The 18,062-nt window shown below is 41.7% G+C and overlaps 1 protein-coding gene and 1 pseudogene across 1 annotated transcript; both read right to left on the bottom strand.

Moving 5' to 3' along the window:
• Positions 1-6,509: 6,509 nt before the first annotated feature.
• Positions 6,510-6,983, bottom strand: LOC101572343 (40S ribosomal protein S25). Its single transcript, XM_004627086.3, has one exon. It carries the CDS (start codon positions 6,938-6,940, stop codon positions 6,563-6,565), a length of 378 nt encoding a protein of 125 aa, XP_004627143.1. The 5' UTR covers positions 6,941-6,983; the 3' UTR covers positions 6,510-6,562.
• A 3,347-nt stretch (positions 6,984-10,330) lies between these two features.
• LOC105741643 lies at positions 10,331-12,210 on the bottom strand (annotated as a pseudogene).
• Positions 12,211-18,062: the final 5,852 nt, after the last annotated feature.

The following is an 18,062-nucleotide window of genomic DNA, read 5'->3' as shown; positions in this document are numbered from 1 at the left end:
GTTAAGCTTTGACCTATGTGTGTGATAGTGAAAGCATTATCCATCCCATCAAAAGAGTAAACAAATGTATCCCCACCCAAACTTTCTGTGCCCTTGGTCATGCCTTTAATTTCCTGCGTTGGCTCAATCCTGCATAACCACTGCCTTACTTTCTGTCACTATCAATGAGTTTTCATTTCCAAGAGTTTTCTGGAAGTAGACTTATATAGTATATATTCTTTGTGGTGCGGAGCACGGTCTGGCTTCTTTTATGCCTTGTATTTATTTTGAATTCATTGGTGTGGTTGAAGATGTCTGGCCCATTCATCTTTATTGGGAATAATATGATTGGACATATTTGTTTATATGTTCACTTGATTAGGATCATTTGGGTTGTTTCTGGGTTGGGTTATATAGTTCAAGCCTATGAATATTCACGTGCAAGTTTTTGTGTGGATAATGGCCTCTCTTTTTAAAAAAATCTTTTTATTTATTGATTGATTTGGTACAGGATCTCACTATGCAGCTCAAACTCTAGTGATCCTCCTGTCTCAGCCTCCTCAGCACTAGAGTTACAGGTGTGTACCTCCATGCCCCCATTCTTGAGGGGCAGGGGGTACAGCATGCAGTACCAGGGATTGAACCTGGATCTTTGCACTTGCCAGGCAGGCACTTAGACTGTTGAGCTATCTCCCTAGCTCTGGTCTCTCTCTCTCTCTCTCTCTCTCTCTCTCTCTCTCGGTAATAGAGTTTGAACTCTGGCCCCTGTGCTTGCCAGGCAGGCACTTATGCCATTGACCTATCTGAGCTATCTCCCTGACCCCATAAAACTTCAGAAGGATTTTTTTTTTTTTTTTTTTTTTTGGCTGCCTCAGGCTGCCTTAAGGGCAGGCCTGGTGTGGCTTATGGAGCTGGGGATCAAGTTGCGGTCCCCAGTGCCTGACTGAGTTTGCCAAGCAGGTGCTTTAAACAACTTGTTGCAGGCAGTGAGTTAGATAGAAATATTACAGGCAGTCAGACAGGGCCAGGCCCTGGAAGGAGATCACAGAGACCAGACACCTTACAACTGTGTAAGGACGGACAGATGCTCCTGCTGTGAGCCAGACCTAAAATCCAAACAAATGCTAACCTCCCTAAAGACTGGCATCCAGGATTGATCATTACTCAGGAAGAATCATTGTCTGAAGGCCACCAGATAAGGTCCTGTTTTACATTTATGCCCGCTTGTCATGTGACTCGCTACCCCATTTTGTCCTGGGCCTAATCACTTTTACCTGAGCAATGGTGCTTGTAATCCCATTGGTTGACGATAGTTTTGTCCCACCTCTTGTCCACCTAAGCAAGTTCCCATTCTCTCTACCTTTGCCCCACATGGATTTACACTATGAAAGTCCCTGGAAGAGACAGCTTCCCCGGGAACTACTGTCCCTCTCTTGGACAAGAGCTTTCTTTCCCTCAATAAATACATTCTGCTCATAACCTCCATTTGTTCCTAAAATTCATTCTTCAGTTTTAGAGAACAAGAACTCATCCAGGTCAGGTTGGGAGATCATTTTTCCCTGTATCATTTGGAGGTCACCCACCTGAGATCAATTTTTCTCCATGTATCAAACTGAGCTAACCCAGAAGCCTCCCGTGGGCTCACTTTTTTAAATAAACACTGATGAGTGGAATGACTGGATCATAGGATGGATGTTGTGTTAAACTTTTCAGGAAAATGCTAAAGTGTTTTTCAAAGTAGTTACATTCTTTTATATTCCCACCAATTGCATAAGAGTTCTAGGTGTTTTGTTTTTCCTCTTCTCAAAAGGATATTAGATTTAGGGCCAGCCAGGTAGCTCAGCAGATTAAAGCACCTTCTTAGGCAGACTCAGAGGCTGAGGGTTCAATCTCCTGGTTCCGGCCCTGGCTCACCTCCATGCACTGAGACTGCAAATGAGACTGGGCATGGTATTGTGCCTGCCTGTAATCCCAGTACTTGGGAGGCTGAAAAACAGGAAGGATCACTACGAGTCTGATCTGTGTAGTGAGACCCTGTAGACCCTGTACTAAATGCCTAAAAAAAAAGAGGATATTGGATTTATTTATTTTTTTTAGAATTCAACAGTAGTTGCTGTATTGTATAATGTTGCCTTCAAATTAGTTGTTCAGATTACCAGATATAACCATGCAAAATTGGAAAAACAGTTATGAGAAATTTAAAAGAACAAGGAAAAAATAGAGAAAAATTTAAGCATTGACCACTTCCCTCCATAGACCAGCAGAAATCAGCAGTACAAGTATCAAAGCCATTCTGCATATACATGAATATATCTTTCTCCCTCTTCTCTTCCTCTCTTGTTCTTTGCCTCATCTTAGGTTTTCCTTCCTTTTGTACAGGTTCTTTCCCTTTCACAGTATCTATTGTACCTTTCAGATTTTATTTTTTGTATTTTTTTAGAGAAGGGTCTGCAGGGTGTTCAGGGTCTCACTACTAGATCAGACACATAGTGGTCCACCTGTTTACAACCTCCCAACAGCTAGAATTGCAGGTGCACACCACCACGCCCAGTCTCAGTTGCTGTCTCAGTGTACCCCAGGGGCTGGGCCAGCATGGCAGGTCCAGGGATAGATCCCCCAGCCCCTGCGCCTCAGATTGTATGTGTTCTCTTAGGTTCTACACTAGCAAGATCTTGGAAACAACCCAAATGCCTATCAACCAAGGAATGAATTAAAACATGTGGTACTGGGCCAGCCTGATAGCTCAGTGGACTAAAGCGCCTACTTAGGCAGAGTGCAGTGGCCAGGGTTTGATTCCCAGTGTGCCATGCTTGTCCCTCCTGTGCCTGCAGGGTGCGCTGAGATGGTGATTGAGATTGGGCGTGGTGGTGTGCACCTGTAATCCTAGCACTTGGGTGGCTGAAAACAGGAGAATTACTGAGTCCGATCTATATAGTGAGACCCTGTGGACCCTATCCTAAATACAGAAAGAAAAAAAAATCATGTGATATTTTTACACAGTGGAGCATTACTCAGCTATAAAGAAAGATAAATTCAAGGATTTTAAAGGTGACTAGATGCAACTAGAGAACATACCCATAAGTGAAATCAATCAGACCCACATATGCAAATACCATATTGTCTCGGTAGGGGATTTAAAAATTTTAACCATTCTTTATAATAAATGATATCTTTGAGGACAAAAAAAAATTTTAACCATTCTTATAAGTATATAGTGGCGTTATGATACTAATTTGCATTTTCCTAATGATTAATGATGTTGAGTGTGCTTTTATGACCTTGTTTATCGTCTATATATCTTCTTTGGTTAAATGTATAAAATTTATAGCCTAACTTTTGAATTCTCTAGATATTAAGTTCTTTATAGGAATATGATTTGAGAAGCTGGGGAGATGGCTCTGTAGAATAAGCACTTGCCTAGCAAGTGCAAGGGACTGAGTTCAATCCCCCGTTTTGCCAAAAAAAAAAAAAGAAAAAAAAGAAAAAAAGAAAAGAAAAAAGAAATAAACTATTTTTTTAAAAAAAGAATATGATTTGAATAATCTCTCTTTTATATGATGCATTACGTTTTCATTCCTTTTTTTCCCCCTAGTAATGGAGATCAAGCTCTGGGCCTTTGTCCTAAACTAAATGTTTTAACCTCATGTCTTTTAGGGTTTTGTTGTTGTTGTTGTTGTTGTTTTAAACAAGATCTCACTAAATGGCCCAAGCAGAGTTCACGTATTTGTTTCTTTGTTTATTTACAAAGACAATACAAAATAGCAATAAAAAAGAAAAAATTACAAGTGATACAGAATTTCACTGAACCAAATGACATGAATTAGACAGAATTTGTTGTATTGCGTAGTGTTGTCTTCAATTAGTTGTTCAGATTACGAGATATATTCATGCAGAATTGGAAAAAGAAGGAAAAAAGTTTATAAGAAATTAAGAGGAGAGAAAAAGAAAAAACTGAAAATGACAGAAAATACTAAGCATTAACTGCTCCTTTCTGTATACTAGCAGAAATCACCCACAGTACAATTACCCAGACCCTCCTGCTCACATGCATAGATGTAGCTCTTGCCCTGACTCCACATTTCCAGTTCTCCTGCCTCAGCCTCCCGAAGTGCTGGCATTGCCGCTGTGCTCCACAACATCCAGTGTGTTTTCATTCTCTTGAAATGCCTTTCAGAAACAGAAGTTTGGGCCAGCGAGCTAGCTCAGCAGTCTAAAGTGCTTGCTGTGACTTTGTAATTTCATGAGCTGTGTTTTTGGTGTCATTTCGTTTTGGTACCTAACATGAGTCAGAAAAATTTCTCTTTCATGCTTTTTCTAGAAGTTTCATAGTTTTGGGTTTTATATTGGCTCACTAATTCATTTCAAGTCGAGTTTTGAATATGGTATGAAATATGAGTCAAAGGCTTTTTGTTTGTTTGCTTTTTAATTTTTTTCAGTGTACTTGATAGAGGGTCTCACTATGCAGCTCAGATTCCTATGATCTTCCTGTTTTCAGCCTCCCCAGTGCTGGAATTACAGGCATGCACCACCATACCCAGTCTTGGTGGCTGATTCAGCGCGCCCAGGGGTGGGGCCAGCATAGCCTGTGGTACCAGGGATCAAACTCTGGTCCCTGTGCTTGCCTAAGCAAGCGCTTAGTCCACTGAGTTATCACACAGCCCCTGTTCTCTTTTGTTTTACACATGGAGCTCCAACTGTTTTGGCAGCATTTGTTGGAAGAATGTGCTGCACTGAACTGCCTCATCACCTTTGTCGTGAGTGGCTGTCCCCATACATATGGCTCTAGTTCTTGACCTTCTGATCTGTTCCATTGATTTATTTCCCTATTGCTATGCCACCAGCACATGGACTTGATTATTGTCCTTGAAGTCAGGCGGTGTTAGTCACCAAGTCCATTGTCCTCTTCAGAGATGTTTCGGCTATTGTAGGTCCTGTGAAATTTAAAATCAGCTTGGCAATTTCTGCAAAAGCCTGCTGGAGAGCTGCTCATGATTCATTGAAGGTGTGGATTCACTTGTTAGAAAATGACATCTTAGTTATTATTTGTAAATATTTTTCCCAAAAGAACTGAAAACATCATATCATAGTGACATATGTGCACCTATGTTTATAGCAGCACAATTTGTGATAGCTAAGTCTTGGGAGCAACCAAAATGCCCGTCACCTGAGGAATGGATGAAAAAGATGTGGTGTTTTTATACAATGGAGTATTACTCTCAGCTATAAAGAATGATAAATTCAAAGCCTTTATATATAAGTGGATGCCACTTGAAGATATACTCATAAGTGAAATAAACCAGACTCACATGTGTAAATATCATATAGTCTCCCAAGTGTAAGAACTCAAAAGAAGAGATAAAAATTGACATGTATAACACAATTAAATGGAAAGCAAGAAATTAAGGATTAAACAACGCAGAGAGGGCAAGGAGAATAGCTAGGAAACATGGCAGGGGCAAAACCATACATTTATATATACAAGATGGTTAAGGAAATGGTCCTGAGACTCTCCACCAGGTTTTTGAAGCTAGTAGTTAATTGGTAGTATTCTCACTCTGACTAACTATACATGCTGATACCTGTGAACTAAGCAACTGCACTGAGGATAGCAATGTGTAATACTAGGGCCATGCTTGGAATGCCTGCCATTCTGGTCTTCTAAATGCGTACTGCTTCTAATGTCATATCAAATATTGCTATACTCTCTCTCAAATAAATGTTTTTTTTTTAAAAAAGGCAATAAAAGAAAACAAGAGACAAGAAAAAAGTCATAGGGACTGTCTTGCTACAATGTCATATATGGTTAGATTTCTAAATTTCTGTGTAACAATGTGTAATTGTTTACTTTTATCTTACTTTTTTTCACATTCTATAGGGATTTAAAGTTTAGGATATCAATGATTGTTGGAAAATACCTGTTCCATGTTATGTCTGAGGCATTTGATATTCAGACAGATAACCAATATCTTGGCCCAAGCCCTTCAAGGTCAGTAAGGACTCAGGACATAAGAGAACCTGTACTGTACCATCCTGTAATTCAGTGGTGTCCCAAATTTTCTGTTCAAGGAGATTATGGGGCCACAGAGGAAAGTGATTGATGATGTAGGGTGTGCCTAAGGAGAGTCACATGGAGAGAAAACATTCTCTCAAGCTTTCACAGAAAGCAAATTGGTCAAGCAATGGCCATGACTCATCCACATGGCTGACACTGACAAAGGATCTACAAACTGTGGTACCGAGTTTCAGGGTAAACCCTGAGGAGATTTGACTGACCTTGTCAGATATAAAAAGTTACACTTTTAATTATATAGGTATTGCTTTGTCTTGGTCTTAACCATCCAGCAGAAAAATATAAACACGAGGTATAAAAAGTAAACCCATGTTAATACAATGAGCTGTAAAAGGCTCAAGTCAACAACTTCTGATATTGCCAGTTCTGCTGATAACCCACTACTATTATGGACTACTGGACTACATTGGATTATTTTGCTGAACTCATGCACCTACAATATTTGTTTTTTTTTTTTTCATTTAATAATAAAATTTTATTTTTTCCAAATGTACACCTGGTTGAGCCTATTCATCATGCATCTTCACCAGCGGCAGGAGCATCTCCACCCTTGGTATTTCTGGTATAAATAACTTGAGCTCTGTGCTTTGAAACCAACTTGATAAGCCCTTTACTAAGGAGCTCCTGAAGGGCTGCTCTGGCCAGTGATCCACGGATCTTCAGTCTCTCAGAGACCACAGCAGGCGTTATGAGTTTATAGTTGGGAACTTCCTTACAGAGTTTGTCGTAAGTAGCTTTATCGAACAGAACCAAGTTGTTCAGCTTGTCCCGAACTTTGCCTTTGGACCACTTCTTTTTTTTGGCCTTGCCCCCAGATTTGTTCACTGGGTCTTTGTCTTTCTTGGCCGACTTTCCGGCATCTTTCTTCTTCTTGTCGTCTTTGGGCGGCATCGCGGAGCCCGGAGAGCAGCGAAGACCACTGCAGGCCCGTCAAGATGTCCGCACCTACAATATTTGAATGGCAATGGAACAACCATCTCTGGCAAAACTAAACAAAAAAGGGGATATAAATGAAGGATAATTTTATATCTGTATATACAAAATAGGATAGATTACAGCTACTTTTTCTTAGTGCAATGTGAAGAAAGATTTATACTAGAAGTGTTTAGACAAGATATCATGTCTGCATCTTGTTCTCTGAATAACTACTACAAAGACAACAATATGCAATGTATTAATTATTATAACTGTCCTATTAACCTGTTTTGAAACTGTCATTGCTATTTCTTTCTCAATAAAATTAATTAAAAAATAAACAGTAAAAAAAAGAAACTGACATCTTAGTTATCATTTTTAAAATATTTATTTATTTATTCATTCATTTATTTGATACAGGGTCTCGCTACCCAGCTCAGACTCTACCCAGCTCAGACTCATAGTGATCCTCCTATCTTAGCCTCCCCAGCACTGGGATTACAGGCATGCACCACTACACCCGGTTTCATAGCCAGCCCATACACTTGGGGTTCTGGGATGGCATGACAATGCAGTACCAGGGATTGAACTTGGGTCCTTGAGCTAGCCAGGTAGGCACTTGGACTGCTGAGCTATCTCCCCAGCCCCAATCTTAATTATTTTGAATCTTTAACTCTATGGCACAATATATATCTCCCTTTATGTATTATAGGCATCCCTCAGCATCTGCAGAGGCTTGGCCCCAAGATCCCTGTAGATACCCAAATCTGCTGATACTCAAGTCCCTCACATAGAATGATGGCATTTGTGTATATCCTATGCACATTCTCCTCCTGTATACTTCACATCAACTCTGGATTACTTATAATACCTAATTATAATAGAAATGCTATGCAAATAGTATATTATTTAAGGAATAATGACAAGAAAAAATCTGTGTAGGTTCATATGATGAACATACCAGTTTTTCTAATATTTTTGTTTTTCAGCTGATTGAATCAACTATTTTTTTTAAATTTTGTGTATTTGGTACAGGGTCTCACCATGCAGCTCAGACTCATAGTGATTGTCCTGTTTTTCAGCCTCCCCAGTGATCGGATTCCCCGTAGGCGTGTGCCACCACGTCCGGACTTGGTCATTGTCTCAGAGTGCCCAAGAGTAGGGCCAGCACAACATGTGGTACCGGGGATTTAACCCCAGTCCCTGTGCTTGCCTAAAGAGGTGCTTAGTCCACTGAGCTATCTCACAGGCCCAATTGAATCAACTATCAATTAAAACTAAATGTACAACCCCCAAGTGTGGAGGGCCAACTGTAATATTTATTTTCTCCTTAGGACTGTTTTATAGTTTTCAGTATAGCAGCTTTGGACATATTTTTATGAAAGTATTGGAGAGTTTTATGTTTTCTGATGCTATTTTAGGAGCTATTTTTATTGTCTTATCTATAGTACATTTGATTTTCTATGTAGACAATCATTCTATTTACAACTAAAAGTAGTTTTCTTCTTCCATTTCAATCTGGATGTTATATATTTCTTTATCTTATTACACAGAGTATAACAAAGAGGTTCTTGGTCTTTTCCTTTTGGGAAAAAAAATTCTGACTTTTATCATTAAATATGGTATTAGCTATAAAATTTCATAGGTGCTCATTGAGTATTGTTATATATACATTTTTTAAGCATTGTGGTGACTAATTTTTTGTGTCAAATTCCATGGAGAGTGCCCAGATATGTGGTCAATTATTATCTTGCGTATTTCAGTGCAAGTATCTTTAGATGAGATTAACATTTTAATGGGGCAGGTAAGATAGCTCAGTGGTCTAAAGGGCCTGTTTAGGCAAGCTTAAGCAAAGTGCAGGACCATGGTTCAATCCCCAGCACCACGTGCTGCACCAACCACATACTGTGGATACACATTTCCCTTATAAAAATGGTATACTAAACAAAAAATAAAAGGTATACTATTTGATTAAAATTTGTGGACATCGTCCCATGTATTTTAAACCATCTCTAGATTATTTATAATACCTAATGCAATGTAATGGCTACATGAAGTTATACTGTATTGTTCAAGATACACATTCACTAAAGATTGCAATATTTAGGGCCAGCCAGATAGCTCAGCAGATTGAAGTGCCTGCTTAGGCAGAGCTGCAGAACCAGGGTTCAATCCCCGGCACCACAAACCATGCCGGCCTTGCCCCTGGGGCGTGCTGAGACAACAAATGAGACTGGGCATGTTGGCACAGGCCTGTAATCCCAGCACTTGAGAGGCTGAAAATAGGAGGATCACCATGAGTCCAATCTATGTAGTGAGACCCTGTAGACCCTGTACTAAATACATTTTAAAAAGATGCACTATTTTTCCAAATATGTTGAATCTACAGTTGTACAAATGTGAATAACTAACTGCATAAGCACATATGCACGCGCGCGCGCGCACACACACACACACACACACACACAGAGCATGTTGGCAAGTTGATTCTCTCTGTATCAACCCTGATTAGTGCAAAAGTGTATAGGGAAGAGACAATAACATTTTTTTTCTTTTGTTTTTTGTTTGTACAGATGTTTATACTGGTTGCTTTGCAAACGCCAAGCCAGACTTTTGGGCGTGAACCCTACTTGGTCAAGCTGTATTATAATTTTTTCTTGTGTCTCTCTTGATGATGATAGCTTTTGACCTTAGCTTTCTTTTCTCAGGCTGCCTTGTGTAGTTTTGGTATCAGAATAAACTGATCTCCTAGAGATTGTTGGGAAGTGTACCCTTCTCTTCAGTTTCTGGAGAAAGCTGGTGGAGAGCTGATATGACTCTGCATGCTTGATGGGATTCGACACTTGTGACAATCTTGATTGTCAGCTCAGTTTGTGAAACACCTAAGCACATTTCTGAATGTAGTTCAGTGGGTTGTGAGGTTGCGACCTTGGGACCTCTCTGGCCTCTGGCCTCTTCCTCTTGGGTTCTGGCCCTGCTAACTGCTTCTGCACGATGCTGTGAGTTGAGCAACTCTTCTCTGCTGTGCCCTACTGCCATGATCTTCTGCTTTGGAGCAAGATGACCATAGGCCCAGACCTCTCAAACTCTGAAACTAAATAAACCTCTCCTCCTTTAAGTTGTTTTTGCTGGGGATTTGTCAAAGAGATGAAAATTTGCTTATCACAATAGTAAACACTTGAAATTTTCTTCGTGAATAGGGTTTTTACTTATAAATTGAATTTACACTAATGTGTGTGCATGCACATGCACACACACAGAGCTATCCAGATATATCCGTCAGTGCTTATTAGAGAAACAGGAATAATACGAGACATACAAATCTAAAGAATTTGTAAGGGTGGCTTACAATGGCTGCCCCCAGAGTCAATGTGGAAGAGTGCAAAAGTGGAAGAACGCACTGTGTGCAGTGGGGTCCCAAAGATTCCTATCCAAGGCCTGGAGGTCCACGTAGCGTCCCATGTGAGCCTGCATCAGGAGGCACAAGGGCCTGTGACAGAAGGCTGAAGCATCAGGGCTGATGCAGAACAATCTGTGCTGGAAACCAGCAGGCGACATCCAAGGTGGAGGCGGAGACTAGAGCTCTTCCAGAGAAGACTGAAGCAAGCCTTCCTTCTTTGCTTCCCTTTTATACCATGCTGGTGACAGTGCTCCCCGGAGTGGGCTGCCCGCACCCAGAGCTATGCTGAGCTGATTCAGTTGGGTATTTCTTACTCAAGTTGACACGATCAATCAACCACCACACCCGGTTATCTATTTTCTTATATAAATTTGCTTGTTTGTTTATTAATGAATTTGTCCATTTCATCAAACTTGTCAAATTTATTGACATCATTGACTTTATTTTGGTGCATAGTCCTGGAGGCCCAAGGTCAGTAGGTGCACCTGGTGACGGCTTTCTTGCACTGAACGTGTGCACATGTACTTATCCTCCGCCCCCTCACCCCCTTCTGCCTTCTGATTTAACCACTGGAATCCATCCCTGTAACTATCTAATCCTAATCCCTCCAAGATGCCCTATTTCTAAGCCCCATCTCATGTTTTCTTAAGTATCTTCAGTCCCTTAATGCCCCAGGACCCCATTCAGGACGCCACTTACCAGGATACCACTTAACACTTTGTCATCATGTCTCCTTAGGCTCCTCTTGGTGGTGGCACTTTCTTTTCTTCTTTTTTTAAAGATTTGTTTGTTTATTTATTTATTTAGTTAGTTAGTTAGTTAGTTAGTTAGTTGGTACAGGGTCTCAGCTATGCAGCTCAGACTCATAATGATCCTCCTATCTAAGCCTCCCCAGTGCTAGGATTACAGGTGTGTGCCACCACTCCCAGTTTCAGTGGCAGGCATTGTGCAGGCCAGCACGGCATGAGGTACCAGGCATCAAACTGCCAAGGTATCTCCCTAGCCCTAGTGGTGGCACTCTCTCAAACTGCTTCCTTTGGCTGGCCTACACAGTTTTGAGAAATATTAGTCAGCATTTTATGTTACTTCCTTTCATTAGGAAAAAACAAATTTTTGGAAGCATCAAAAAGTGAATTTATGTAACCATACTTAGCTGATAATGCAGCAAGTGGGTGACTAATTCATGCTATAGCATGCTGAATGAACTGAAAACAAAAAGTTGGTTGGAAGGAGGCAGAGGAACTTTGTCTTGTACGAATAGAACCAAGGGGCTCCATACTCATCTGGTATGCATTCAATGTTGTATATGTGATTAGAAATGTACATGATAGGAGCTTCAGGGATCTTCCGGATTCTCCGTTTAAGGTCCAGGTCAACTGTGGCCACAATGTAACACTTGTGCTGAGTTTACTCTCTGCACTAAGCAGTCCTCTGCCATAGGTCCCTTTGTGTGTGCAAGGTAATCATTCAAACCATGAATACTTGGCAACCCTTAGGAACTTCTGTCCCAATTTCTCAATTTCCGCCATTACACAATCAGTTATACAAGGGATACACTTGGCATAGAGACAGTCCATCATCCATTGTACCAAGTCCAAATTGGCTTGGATGGAAAAGTTGATAAAGTTGGTATCAACCAGGATATGATAAGGTGGGCCCGGCTGTGTATTATACTGGAAGAATAAGCAGGAAGGATGTTGGGGACTTCTCTTTCCTTTCGAGCACTGGGATCTTTCTTTTCATTCTTTTTAGGTTTTAACCTATCCTTTTCTTTGAGTCTCTCATCTCTGAGACTAAGCATTTGCTTCATGGCTGCGTACTTTCTCACTTTCTTCAGTTTTCCCATGTTCACGTCGCTGTGCTGTTTCTTCCAGAATCCTTTCTGGTGCATTTTTCATGATAAGACTAGAGTTTTGGGTTTGGGAAGGAAGGTCCCTGAGTTAAAGTTTCCTTCTCCTCATACCATCTCAACATTTATCACAGTTCAACATGACTCCTTGCTGGTGTTGACCTTGCCCGTCTTTCCGAGCTGATACTTGTCAGTCTCCTCTACTGTAAATTTGCTTCACTGTTTTTTTTTCATGCTATGCTTTTTGAGGAAGATCATTATGCACAATATACACAAGAAAGGGGGCCTGTGACACATCCCTTTATAGGGAAAGTAGCACACAAATTATTTGAAATTCTTCTGCATGGAAGAGTCCTTCCTTCCTTCTCTCCTTCCTTCCTTTATTCCTTTTGTCCTTCTTTATTTCCTTCCTTACATCTATCCATCATGTATTTATATCATATTCCATTTGTGGAAACATGTTTTATATTTTGGATTATAATCCAATACTATTTCATTTATTTTATTGCTCAATTATTCCAGCGTAGGCCATTAGGAGCTCCTCAGTTGGCTCCTGTATACCTTTGTCCTTTGTCCACCATGGTGGGTGAATTTTTCACTTTCTTTTTGGCAATGTAAAGTTCTCTAGGATCATTTATTTGTTTTTTAATGTATGTAATACAGGGTCTACAGAGTCTTAGTACACCATCAGACTCCTAGTGATCCCCTTGTTTTTAGTCTCCCAAGTGCTGGGATTACAGGTGTGGGCCACCACTCCCAGTCTTAGTCACCATCTCAGCATGCCTGGGGGAAGGGCCGGCATGGCATGCTGGGCCGGCACGGCATACTGGGGATTGAACCCCAGTCCCTGTGTCTGCCTAAGCAGGTGCTTCAGTCTGCTGAGCTGCCTGGCTGGCCCTTCTCTAGGATCACTGTATACATTTCCTTTCTTAGATATTGGATCAGCCACTTCGTCCAGACTTATTTTATTGGAATATAACATTAGAGACAAAGACTGCTGGTGTGCACACTGCTATGTGTATATCTTTGCTTTTAGGCCCTCCCACTCAGAGGAAACAGGGATGTGCATATAGTAAGTTGTATGTGTATACATGTTGTAAATATTTCTACATATCCCTATCTTCATCCACATTAAGCTAACCATATATTTGTGCTGGTGTCTCCAACTCTACTTTACCACTCACTTATTATTCTAGTCTCCTCTCTTCCCCCCTGTATCTGTAACTTCCTATTCCAACAGAGAGAAGCCTGGACCCCCAGGTATCCTCCCCTTGCACACCTGCTCCATCCTAGAATACAGACTGATGTCCTCGGAGCTCTTCACCCGTTCCACACTGGAAGCAATGTCCTCAGCAGCAGCTAGCCTGCAGTTCCATATGCATTTACTCCTTAGCCTCTACAACTCCTCAGAGCTGCTCAAACGAGCACTGTTCCCACTAACCACTTTAGGGAGGCAGCTTTACACATCTGCAATCTAGTTAGGGGGTTTGATTACAACCAGTACTCCTGCTACAAGCCCAAGATTCCAAAAGCAGGAGCCCCTCTGGACTCCACAGGCAGAAGGAAAAGTCTCTTGGTTCCTGAATGAGAGTTGGAGGTGCAAGGAGAGATCACCTTTCCACTGCCTGTGCATTCTGTCTGAGCCCTGCCAATGAGACGGTGCCATCCACTTCAGTGAGGTGAGTCTGTCTCACTCTGGCCACTAATTCAAACCTTCATCCCAGCCAGAAACACCCTCCTAGACACACTCAGAATTAATACTTTAGCTGTCTGGCTATGATGGTGTTTTCTAGATGCCCCACCCTCCAAAGTCTCATGCACTTTTAGATGGGATTTGGTTGCTGAATCTAGACTCTGTGATTGGTTTGTAGCTCAATGCTGGGATTAAGTGGATGAGCACAGTAACCAACCTGGGCTGGGTAGCCTGCATACAATATAAGGCATAAAAAGAGGCTTGCCCTCTTTTCCTGCTCTTTCTCTCTTGTTGTTTTTGCTGCACTGCCATAAACTGGTGCCCCTCTGCTGTATGCTTTTTGACCTTGGAGCCAACTGATTGTGGATTGAAACCTCTAAAAACTGTGAGCTAAATAAACCATTTCCTCTTTAACTTTGGGTGTAGAGTATTTTGTCCTAGCAATGAGAAAAAGGTAACTAAGACACCAGGCATCCCTGAAACTGGCTGATTACTAAAACTAACTATGGCAGGTCCACCCTTTGTCAGCATGATACATGGATATATCCTTAAACCACACTTAATCTCCATGCAAAAATAGCATCTAATGTGATACAACTGTTCTGTGTACAATCCAACTTGCACTGATCTCTTCCCTAGAAGAAGAGATTAAAGTCTCCTCATTTTCTAGTAACTGAAATAATGTGATGTAAAAATTAATAACACTTAATCATAAAGTCAACACATGTTATATGATAAAAATAAGAACTAAAATATAGATACTTCCTTAATATTTATTTATATACTCATAAACATATTCTTAGCAGAATAGGGAGGAAAATAGTCATGTAAGTTGTTGTTACGGTTTGTGTATAGTTGTCCCCCCAAAGCCTCATGTAGTCAACAGGGAAGGCTTTTAGAATTTGTGACTAATTCATGATCCAATGCTGGGATTATGGCTGTAAGTGCTACACCCAGCTTGGGGTAGATAGCCTGAATACAATATAAGGAAAGGAAGCAGCTTACTAGCTACCACAGCTGCTTCTCCCCACTTCTGGATCTTGCTCTTTGCTGTTTTTCACCACCATGAACTGCTTCCCTCTGCCATGTGCCACTCTGCCTTGGAACCAGCCTAGTATGGACTGAAACCCCTACAAACTGTGAGCTAAATAAAGCTTTCCTTCCTTAATTTTAGGTGTTAGCAATGAAGAAAAAGTAACCAAGACAGAATTTGGTACCAAAAAGTGAGGTCATTGCTGTGACTATAGGTAATCATGTCATCCAAGAGCCTTTGGGAATGGCTTATGGGCAGAGATAGAAAAGATTTGGAGATGTCTTCTGAAAGAGAAGCACTGCAATGCCTTTGACTGTTCTGTATGGGAAATTCTGGTCAGAGCTCAGAAGGCCAGAATGCTAATAGAAATCCTTCCTGTAAAGATCAAGCTGGGGAGGTTTCTTCTGGGAAGAAGAACTGCATTGATAGTTGGACTCCAGACGGTGTGTGTGATGGGCTGGCAGAAAGTTTGTCTGCATTTTGCTTGTGTCCAGAGACTTTGCCTGAGGCTGAGATTAAGCATGGGGGACTGATTAATCTTGCAAAAGAGATTTCAAGGCAGTCAAATATTGAGGCAGTGCCATGGCTATTGCTGGAGGCTTTCAGTCAGATTTATGTTGAGAATCAAGAACAAAGAATAAAGGTCAGTGAGATAGCTCAGCAGACTAAAAGCTTGCTTTGGCAAGTGCAGGGACCAGGGTTCAATCCCCGATCCACCATGCTATACCGGTCCTGTCCCTGGGGCATGCTGAGCTGGTGGCTGAATATGGGCATGGTGGTGCATGACTGTAAACCCATCACTGGGGAGGCTGAAAACAGGAGATCACTACAAGTCCAAGCTGCATAGTGAGACCCTGTACCAAACACATAAAACAAGAAAAAGAAAAAAGAACAAAGAAGAATGATTTAAAATTGTGAATCTGGCCATAAAGGAAGTGTCGATAAAGCTGTTGAATGCAAAGATATAGGTGAGAAGAACTCCACTGCTAAGAAGGAACAGGAAAATAGAAAAGATGGCCTGAGGGCATCACAGAAACAGCAAATGTTCACCCTTTGTAGCCTCAAACTGCAAAAGTAGAAGACTGTGCTTTGAGGAGAAAGCTGCAGAGCCCTATGTTCCAGAACAGAGGAAACAGCCACACTAGGTTCCAAAATGGCAATGGCAAAGAGAATTTGTTCCTCAGAATCAGGGTCAGAGTGATCAGCAATCCAGACACTCTACCCCTACAGCTGAGAGAGAAGAAAGCCTGGCTACCGCTCCATCTGGTAGCAGATCTTGGCATCATCCACATGATGCTGGTTATAGGCACATGCAGAATGTAAGAGTTCTGAGGTTAAGATGGCTTCCACCTAGATTTCAGAAAGCCCGGGAGGCCAAGCAGTGTGTGAGACACCTACAGCACAATACAAACCACAGAAGTTTGCAAAAGCCAGAAACATGGGTTACCTAAGGAAAGTTGCAAGAAGGGAGCAAAGCAGGCCTAAAAGAGAAGCCATGGAGCCACTTGGAGAGCCTCATGGGGCTCACAGTTTGCCACAGATTGCTTCAGATGTTCCACATGGAACTATAGGACTTAATGTTTGCCCTGCTGGATTTTGGACTTACTTTGGTCCCAATGCTTTGTATCCTGTGGTTTGTACCTTTTGGAATGATAATGTTTTTCTTATGCCATTGAATGTCGGAAGTGTTTAAGTTTTCACTTGTACAGAGGGTCACAGCTAAAAGCTTGCCTTAGATCTTGGAGGAGACTTGGAATTGGACTTTTCAGCAATGCTGAAACTGTTTAGGACTTTGGTAACTCTTAGAGATGGACTAAAATGGCTTTTGTATAAAAGGGTGTACATAAATCACTGGGGGGAGGGTAGGGGCAGAATGTTGTGGTTTGTGTCTAGTTGTTCCACCAAGCTTCATGAAGCCACTGGGGCAGGCTTCTAGAGTTTGCAGTTAATTCATGATCAATGCTGGGATTATGGATTTGTGTGCTATACCTGCCCTGGAATGGATAATCTGCATACAATATAAGGAAGAGAAAGAAGCTTGCTAGATGTTACAGCTGCTGCTCCTCTCTTCTGGCTCTTGCTTTTGCTGTTTTCCATCACCATGAACTGCTATCCTCTGCTATGTGCCGCTCTGCCTTGCAGCCAGCCTAGTATGAACTGAAATCTCCAGTGACTGTGAGCTAAATGCACATTTCTCTCTTTAATTTTGGGCGTTGGGTATTTTGTCCCAGCGGCAAGGAAAAAGAAACCAAGACATTTGTCTTGATTTTTCAACTAGCTGAGAGGTCATGGCTGGGATGTTGTTTTTTTAGTGCAAGTCATACAAGTACATACATAAGAATTTGCAAGAGTGGCTTGCAATGACCACCCACAGAATCAAATGTAGAAGAATTCAAAAGATCTATCTGAGCACGGGAGTGCTGAATGAACCAATCAAAGGTCTGTAGCTCACTGATGTGTCTCATGCAAGTCTGCATCAGGAGGGTGAAAGATCTGCAGTGGAAGGCTGAAAGATCTGGGCCAGAAGGCTGAAGGCTCAGTGCTGGGCCCTGAAGAGTCTGTGCTAGAAGCCATGAGATAGCTGAGGTGGAGGCAAAGCCTGGAACTCCTTCACAGAAATAAAAGGAATCCTTCTTTTGCTTCCCTTTTGTACCATTCTGGCAACAATCCTCCCTAGGGTGGGTCTCCCGCACCCAGAATACACTGAGCCAATTTAGTTGAGCGTTTCTTACTCAAGTTGACACAGTCAACCAATCATCATAGATTTATAACCATCTTCCTCTGCTACTCAGCCTGTATTCCCTTTCTCTTCAGCAAGCACCTAGGTGGGCCATGGCTCTTTATCTGGCAGGGTGACCCGTACCTTCATTCCTGAAGGTTTGGGTTATTCTCAGTCCTGCTTCACTGGCTGGTTGAAGTTCCCCTCTCACCTTGATGGTGGAACATGGTGATAAGAAGATGTCCTAAGGGGTCTTCTGCAACCTGGAAAGACTCTCCTCCTCTTCCCTCATGGAGCAGGCATCCAATTCTCCCTTGGTAGCCAAGACCAGTCACCCCAGCCAACCTGCTAACTCCCTTCTCAGCCTATTAAGTCAGAGGCCCAAGAAGCCTTGAGTGGCAAGT

The sequence above is a fragment of the Octodon degus genome, unplaced genomic scaffold (assembly GCF_000260255.1).
Source record: "Octodon degus isolate 3935 unplaced genomic scaffold, OctDeg1.0 scaffold00018, whole genome shotgun sequence".
NCBI lineage: Eukaryota > Metazoa > Chordata > Mammalia > Rodentia > Octodontidae > Octodon > Octodon degus.
Note: the sequence above shows the minus strand (reverse complement) of the source record. Positions and strands in the feature narration are given on the sequence as shown.

What these genes read in the sequence shown, in the direction of transcription:
- LOC101572343 (XM_004627086.3), bottom strand. Translation starts at nt 6,940, where the DNA reads ATGCCGCCCAAAGACGACAAGAAGAAGAAAGATGCCGGAAAGTCGGCC.